Source organism: Triticum urartu, chromosome 5A (genome assembly GCF_056163025.1).
Source record: "Triticum urartu cultivar PI428250 chromosome 5A, HENAU_Tu73, whole genome shotgun sequence".
Lineage (NCBI taxonomy): Eukaryota > Viridiplantae > Streptophyta > Magnoliopsida > Poales > Poaceae > Triticum > Triticum urartu.
In genome coordinates, this window is record NC_141877.1 from 685993674 (window position 1) to 686002478 (window position 8805).

General features: G+C 42.4%; 1 protein-coding gene across 1 annotated transcript; it reads right to left on the reverse strand.

Moving 5' to 3' along the window:
• Positions 1-450: 450 nt before the first annotated feature.
• On the reverse strand, positions 451-8388 carry LOC125507681 (anthocyanin regulatory R-S protein-like). Its single transcript, XM_087525200.1, has 7 exons — positions 8216-8388; positions 7864-8115; positions 5353-5449; positions 5240-5254; positions 4976-5032; positions 730-1398; positions 451-567 (listed from the first exon to the last, which is right to left on the reverse strand). The coding sequence occupies exons 1-7, from the start codon at positions 8386-8388 to the stop codon at positions 451-453; spliced, it is 1380 nt and encodes a 459-aa protein (XP_087381326.1).
• Positions 8389-8805: the final 417 nt, after the last annotated feature.

The window sequence follows — 8805 nt, forward strand, 5'->3', positions numbered from 1 at the left end:
ATAACCCATCTGTAATTGGACACATCTATGTGAGTCATGTGTCATAATTAAATATACAATTTATTTATGTATGTTCATTTTCTTTTTTTATCAGGCCTATAATCTGACAACAAACCTAGCTCCTTCCAATTACTTTAGTATTGTACTCGGATGATCTTTCTGGTATATTATTTGATACTATATTCCAATACTAATCTTCATTAGTATTTACTTAAGTACACCTTGAGTATGTATAGATTCCTCAACTTATAGTTCCATCAACAATAATTGCATATGTAGTGAATTATTATTTCCAAACGGGATTAAATAGTTTTAGGACATACATAATCCCTACTTCCCGGTCACATTGACGATGTTGATGTGGCCATCATTATGCTCCCTCTCCAATGCCTTCCTCTTAGATCCAGTTGAGACATTCTTCTTCCTACCTGTGACATCATGGAGCCTCCATCATATTCTTTCTTTCGGGCGCGGTGATGGTGCGCTGCTGGATTCTAGATCTTTTACCCTTTGCTCCAACTCTTTGAGATAAGCTATCGTTTCTACAAGGATTGATGCTTTGTCAACCTGCAATTAACAATGATCCAGAAAGAAATTCTATGAAAAATAATGAGGTGCAATTTCCTAAAAAGAAATGTGCACAATATAACTAGAACTTCTTTTAGAAGGCAATATACTAAATAAAATTGAATATTTCCATACGACGGAGAATATTGCATCAACTATTACCTTGTGAATGGATGGGACTAGTGACTTGAGAACTAGGAACATCTCATTGAGCCTCTCCCGATGCCTTCTCTCTGATATGACATGGGCCTTGATGTTACTTTCCCGAGCTCTCGCCATGGTGCCACCACCACCATTGTTCGTCCATGCACCGCCGGCCACAATTTTCTTCAGCAACTTCTGTGACTCCTTGGTGACCCGCGCATCCTCTTCTTTCGACTCCGTTGATCTCCTCCAAGCTATAAAACAGGATGGTCGAGTGCCTTCAACGGAGCTACTTAAAGTGACATTGACATCTTCCGTGCATGGGGCATCCATAGCCGACACCATTTGCAGGGAAGACATAAACTCAAAGGACCCGTCCAAGATCCAGTTGTCCTCGAGAGCACGCATGTCCAACCCCTCGAGGAGGACGTGGGACTCATCTATCTCCTTTGTGATGCACTCAAGGTCGACATCAGAAAAACACTCGACCTCCCTTAGCTCAGAGATCGTCCCCTCAATGGCGTTGTGACCGAGGTCTTCGAACACGATGTCAGCCTCGCCAGTTCTTTCTGCTAATGATGGGTTGGAGCTCGGCTCCTTTGACTCCAAGCATGCTGGGAATGATGCTAAGTGAAGCTCCCAGAAAGATGTGCCGATCAAGTGTACCATGTTCGAGTCCTCCAAAACCTAGCAAGTCCATCGATGGCACTTTGTCAGTAGCACCTCATTAATATGGACCGATGAAGGGGGAAAACTTCACCTACTGTTGATTTCATAGTTTGTCTTTCCTCATGCAAAGAACAGTTCATACTAGCATGATAAATTTCTTTTGTTTGCCAACAAAAATAACCATGTTTTTTAATGAGTTATACTCTCTATGTTTCTTTTTAGTATGCATATACAATTTGGTCAAAGTCAAGTTTTGAAAAGTTTAACTGACTTTATATTAAAAATATGAACATTCACAATATGAAATCAATATTATCAGATACGTCATGAAATATATTTTCATACTATATAGTTTTAGTATTGTACATGTTCATACTTTTTGATATAAATTTGGTCAAACTTTGTGTAGTTTGTCTTCAAACAAATTTTATATGCGGAGTAAAAATAAATGGAGGGGTTAATAAACATGTTTTTTGACATAAAGACTGCAAGGAAGGACCCTACAGTAGTTTGTGCAACAAACCCAAATTGCAAGTACCATGCCTTGAACTTGAGTTAATGGGAAGGTATCGGCCCCTTTCCACCACTAGGCTATGCCTTTAACATGTTAGTAATAGTCTACACACTAGTCTATCATGATGGATCATTGTTGACGAGTGGATGAATCTGTTAGAATTGACACACATCTCAGATTGTTTGGACAAGGAACATGTATGTGGTAAGTTTTAAGTTGTGATCCAAATTCCTATAAAGGCTAACTTCTGACAGAGTGGAGTGGAGATCCATCGTCGGGAGGCTTGAGCCATAGTGGAGATGGGATTTATGGATCAACATCGACCTATGTCACCACTGCAATATATATCCTTTGTAAGACGCCGCATGGCATAAGACCATCGTTGTAAATCCCCGGTGTTTGTAACCTCTTCCGATATAGGGAAGTTTCGCTGACTAGCACCTGTAGTTTTTTCCCCTTCACATTGGAGGGATTTCCATGTTAAAATCTTGTGTCCCTCTGTGTCGATTTGATCTTCTCCGTTCTCTATTGCGTGGCGTATATCTAACAATAAGTGTGTGATGACGGATTGACACATTGCTGATGGTTGTACACAAATCCATCTAGGATAGCTGGGCCTCTTTGGTTAACAAGATTCTAAAAATGCAGGAATAGGAAAAATGCAGCATTTAGATGGCATGAGATATTGAATCCTATAAGAATAGGAAAAATTTCTATTCACTAATGCTGAGACACTCTATACCTTTGACAAGAAAATTGAATTTTGCTAATGGTAAAAAAATCTCATAATAAGACAATATGTTATAGTGTTTAGGCCTAAGGATTTGGTTCTAATTTCACTAAAGCCAACTCCTTAAGCCTACACCCTAAACCCTATTCTAAGTTGGGTAATATCTGTGGCATGCATATCCTAGATTTTTTATTTACCTGATTTCCTAAGAATAATTTAGTCCAATTACGTTGCTTCCATCATTTGTAAGCATGTTTGTCTCCTATCGAATTTTGTACGCGTAACCAATTGTGTATAAGTAGGCATTGTCCGTGGTTACATGATCCATTAGGAGAAAGAGTGCTTACCATTCAAGGGAACAACGTCCTCGGTCTAAGCTATTCTTTTGTGAAACTACCTAAATGAATAAAACTAGCATAGGCTTGTTTTCATATGGGTAGCACAGGTACTCTATTGACAATGGTGAGTAAATTTTCTGAAATAATATAAGCGCTACTTTCTGTTAGCCAATTATAAAAGCATGAACAATTGTTTACATCAGGTTAATTTATAGACTAATTCAAGGATATACACCATGCGGTCCTCGTATATGTTATTCCTTTACCACATGACTTTCTTGCATGAACAAATGTATTGGGGAAGGGGTAACATTTCAGGACCGCCTGATATTTGACCTTGATTTTGTTTCTGACTTAGTCATATGTAACCCATTGGCCATGATTTTAGTGTCGGTCATTAGAAGTTAGTGCTATATGCAATTCTGATGCCATTTAAATTGATTGTTTATTGCAGAGTTTTTGAGGCTTTTCTTATCTTGTGATGAGACAAGACCCAGTTCCATGTTCATTAGATAAATAGATCACAGCTTTATACATAGCATGTAGCTAACGATGCTATCTATAAACTTGCCATCTACATTCTTGATGAACCTCGACTTGCTCTTGTGGCATTTTCATGGTCTTAAGCTTACATTCAACTACTTTTGGCCAATTTCTATTGGCTTTCATTGAGGAGCTTCGTGCAATGCTGCAAGACCATCAGATTTATTAGACAGATATATCACAACTTTGTGCATACCTAAGCTTGTTATTCATAAAGTTTACATGTATATGCCTAATAAACCTCAACTTTCTTTTGTAGCATTCACACGATGTTGAGCTTACATTAAACTAAGTATGAGATTTTTAATATTGAATCTTGCATTGCTAAGTTGAATTGAATTTTAAAAACATGGATCCTGTTTCGGGTGTCACATCCTGATCATGTGGTTATGGTCTTGGAAAGACATTGGCCTCCTCATCTTTCATCACCCCCTTGTGAAGGCAATGACGTAACCAAGGTTGTCAGAATCACGATTTTGAATCGGATCAGAAATCTGATGGTAGGATCGCAAATCGTAGAATCTTCACTATCATGATCGTAAAAACGTAGATTCTATGAACTAAAATTGTAGAATCAGAGGAATTAGTTTGTATCATAAAGTCGTAGAATCGTATAACAGAATCGCGATTCTGACAACCTTGGACGTAACCAAGAAAGCAAGATATTTCATTTGTTGGCAACTTATTAGATTTCTAGAACTATGCCTATTAGATTTCTATAACTTCTCATTACATTGCAATTTAGGATTCATGGTATGGATGTACTTCCTCCGTCCCAAAATATGTGTCTCAACTTTGTTCTAGCTTTAGTACAAAGTTGTAGTAAAGTTGAGATACTTATTTTGGGACGGAGGGAGTATTATTCTGTTGGCTGTAAACTATGTAATGTAGATGAAATCTTAGAAGCCTATTTTTTTTGTGTATATCTTGATTTGTATGTGCTTAGAGTGCAATATGTTCTCAGCAACTGGGGCTGCACTGCTAGCAGTAGGGAACATATGTCACCACTGACGGATAACTCATGATAGATCGCCCACCCGTCAGTTGAGGGGTTTAGTGACCCGTTAATGATAAACTATTCTGTGATCAAGGAATCTATAATAGAAGCTGTTTGGTTGCACCACATGAAAAATGCACGAACTTTCCTATAGCATTAGGTGCAATGCATAATTGTTATAGAAACAAGGGGAAAATTCCATGAGGTTAGACTCAGTGGAAATTCTAACTTTGGAATTGCATCTAAACTAGACCGCATGAATAGTTCACATGGTTTCAAATCCTACAGACCAAACAAGTTTTATAGGGGGGAAATCCTAAAGAATGAAATCCTCCAAAATTTCTATGAGATTCCTTTGAACGAAAGAGACCCTCATGACTAGTAAAAACCCTACAAGGGTAACTAGTCGGCAAAACAAAAGAAAATACGCCTTGGGTTACTGAAAACTTAGAGTGAAAATCATGTGCACTCACAGGATCCGACGTCCCGAGCTCGAGCACGCCACCCATAAAGGGAATGCATACGACTGTCTGGAAAAATACGACCATCTTGAGATCAGAAATCTGAGTAGTATACACATACTCCCTCCGTCTGAAAATACTTGTCATCAAAATGGATAAATAGGGATGTATCTAGAACTAATATACGTCTAGATACATCCCCTTTTATTCATTTTAATGACAAGTATTTCCGGACGGAGGGAGTACAACGTTGGAAGGGTGAAGTAGTGTGCTGACCTTAATAGACGCAGTCTTTTTTTTTAAGCGTCCGGTAACGTGAGCAGGCACCAAGATATTAGTAGTTAGTTAACGACCGAAAGATGTACACAAAGCGTGGGTAATTGGGATACCTTTGCTAAGAGCGCGCGCTGGAAAGTTTTGGTGTCTGCGAATTGAGCGTTGCACAGCCAAACGTGTTGATTGCTCACAAAGCTCTTGCCTGGCAACCTGACAGTAAGTATATTAACTTACACAGCCAAAAATCTTGTGGTAGTTACATTTACATGAGTTTTGTATGTTGTATGTAGTATCTGCCAAATCGTAGAGTATGTACGTGTACTATGTAGTATATAAGAATATTTTGGTTGTATATATTTTTTTTATGTACAAATATGAAGGTGTTATAAAAATATTCTAAACACTGTGGACTCACATGCAACTTTTTTCATATACATCACTTTGAAAAAAATCTTATATATATATATTTAGAATGATAAAGTAGTATATATGCTATCACATGACAATATATGATACATGAGGGTAAAACTACCTCCGAGTGATATGATATATAGATGCCCAAATGATATGAAATTTGGAGAGCACCTCATGCACCAAATTATCTACCGCGCAAAAAAATTGAATTTTTTAATTTTTCTGCTATTTGTTTTGAAATTTTTCTTCATCATGGATGCAGATGAGCCTGGGCACCGAATCGCTGCTCTTATTTATTTCATCATTGTTTTACACTATATTAGCATCTATATATTACTCAACATATATTATTTATGGTAAAAAACCGGACGATGAACCGGCGGCCCAATCGATAAAAACCTGAACCGACAACTCACTAGTTTGGTCAACGATCCGATTTTTAAAATTATGATCATGGAAAATAGGGAATCTCTAGATGATGAACAATATCCTATATTGACGCTTGGTTTAGGTATGTAACAATGCAAATAAATTTTGCATAAGGCTCAGATCCCCATGCACTAGAGGGCAAGTTGTACGGTACATATATAGGGGGTGTACCCACCGCACTAGAGGGCATGCTTTGCTTCTCCCCGGATCGTGAGTATAGATGGAAATGAATCTGCACGACGACTGATATAAAGATGCTAATCCATGCATCATCAGATAAGATATGGGCATGAAAGGCTCAGCTGACTCGTCGTACATAAATCATACAAATAGTGTGGCGTGTGTAGCATTGCTCGTTCTATTGTCGGAAGATGGTGAGTATATATTAGTATATGTGGTGGAGATTCAGAGCAATTTCAATGGGGCGACCCATTTCGTCCGCGGCCGTCCGTTTGGATTGGGGCGGACAAAAAAGCCGGTTCAACGCGCCGACCCAAACGAACGCGTGTAAGCTTTCGTCCGCCTGCTGACCCATTCCTGATCCATTTTTTAGTTTGATTTGCGTCGGTACGGACACAAGACGAACGCGCGTGCGCTCGCCCTCTTTTCTCACCGGGCCCGCTGGTCGGTGGCACATTGGATTCACACCTTCGCCCGCCTGCTATGTCGCCGACGCCGTTGGCCATTTTTTCAGATAAAAATGGATACATAGATAATTCTAGCATACACAGATAAAAGAAAAGACCACTACTCGTCGCTTTCTGACTCCGACTCGGTAATGTCCTCCTCCGACGTCTGAATGTAGGCGTCAGCATGCTGCTCGTCTTCAAAGTCCCAACCCGACGTTTCTCGTAGCTTCAGTTTCAATTGAGCTGGCTGCTTCCGCGAACGCTTGTCCTCCCGATATGCGGATCGCTCCCTCCTCCTCGCATCCCTCTCCAACCTCCTTTGCTTATAGAACTGGCGTTTGTCGACGATGTCCTACGGGAAGGCTCCGCGCCACACCACCAAGGCTTCCACGTCCTTCTCCGCAATGGCGAGGCGACGCTGCCGCCTCCGGTGGACACGACGATCCTCGTCGGTGAAAAGCCGCGGGAGAGGCGCTAGATCCTGCGCCCGCAGGCTAGACACGTTGGGAAAATTCATATTCCGGCGAGGTCTCAGGAGGCGCCACGCCGCCGCGTCGTGCGCGCTAGCCGCCTCCTCTGCGGTGTCGAAGGTGCCGAGGATGAGACTTTTCTCGCAAATCAGATCTCGGAGGAGAAGGCGCCGGAGCGGCGCTCGCAGACTCCGCAAAAATCCGAAGCGCACATGTGATGGATCGACATGGTGGCGCAGAGGCGGCGAGAGTGGGCGGCGGACAAAGTGTGGAGGGAGCACCTTCTTTATAACGAGCGCCGGCCGCGGCGCGCGCGCGAACCTTTCCCGCGCGCTGGAGCGCCAAAACCAGCACGCTAGGCCGCTTTCCCCCTGCGCGCTGGAGCGCCAAAATCAGGACGATGGCATGATCTAAAACGCGCGCGGTCATGAAATGGGTCGGCCCGTTGGGTGCACTGCCGATCCAAAACTAAAAAAGGACGGACGGCGGACGGATGACCGACCCCAAACGGACAAACAGCAAATAAAAACGCCGTCCGTTTGGGTCGGCCGTTGGAGTTGCTCTCATTGCTCGTTCTATTGCAGTATGCGCAGCTGTTACGTTGTGGGACTGATATTTGTTGAGCGCCTAATAAGAATAATGCAGCTGGACAGAGGGAGGGAGGGAGGGAGTAGGTACGTACCCTTGGCCAGGTCGGAAGGTGTAACTCATGCTTACGGTGTAGTACCACTCGGCGTCCCCAAGATCCTCCGGCGACAGCGAGGCGGCAGGACGCCTTGCCCGGCGGTCGGAGTTGCCGGACAAGAGCGACTCGTAGAGCTCCCTCAGCTGCTCACTTGTCTGCAGGACGAGGTTGTCGGCAGTCGGTTCCGTCGTGGTGATCTTTCTCGTCTTTATCTCGCCGTTGTAGAATCCGTACTTCCACGCCAGAACTCTAGAATACAAATGAAAACAAACCCACGGGCCGGATATCATATATAGCTGTATACATGAAAAGTACTTACGAACCCTGAAAATAAGGTGTAATTACGTACCCTGCAGGTGGGTGTGGGTCTGGGCGCGGAGGGCCGGTGAAGATGGACCAGAAAATGGCGTAAGTCCAGTTGATGCTCCTCACAGCAGCAGCGAGCTGGTACCTGAGCTGCTTCCCCCACGGCGGTTCCTGCTGGCCCTGGCCGGGAGCAGCAGCTGATACTGATAGCGCCATTGGTTACCTCTGCATTGCATTGCATGAACACATGGTGATCGAGCAAACAAATTAAGAATCTCCGTCCGAAAAAGCTTGTCCCTCAAATGAATGTGATGCTAGATACATTCATTCAAGGAACAAGTTTTTTTAAACAGACAGCAGGAGTAGTGTCAAAAGCGCTCTGGGACCAAGGGTGTAGAAAAGTAGGAAATTAAGCTAGCCAAGAATGGGGAAAATTCTAGCTGGAACAGAGTTAAAGCTTACTTGAGTTGTACATGTGCAGACTGCAGAGCAAGAAGGGCTCCTATATATATACTAGTCCCCTCCAATCTCTCGCCATTTAACAACCTGCTACATATATATATACATATTGATTTGTCCAGAATATATCGATCAGCTCAGCGGGGACGTGAAGCTCTAGTACATTGCTTATTA

What these genes read in the sequence shown, in the direction of transcription:
- LOC125507681 (XM_087525200.1), bottom strand. Translation starts at nt 8,388, where the DNA reads ATGGCGCTATCAGTATCAGCTGCTGCTCCCGGCCAGGGCCAGCAGGAA. An exon ending in GACCCACACCCACCTGCAGG is followed by an intron (nt 8,116 to 8,215) that starts GTACGTAATTAC and finishes TTTGTATTCTAG; the next exon opens with AGTTCTGGCGTGGAAGTACG. An exon ending in AGCTCGGGACGTCGGATCCT is followed by an intron (nt 1,399 to 4,975) that starts GTGAGTGCACAT and finishes TGGACTTGCTAG; the next exon opens with GTTTTGGAGGACTCGAACAT.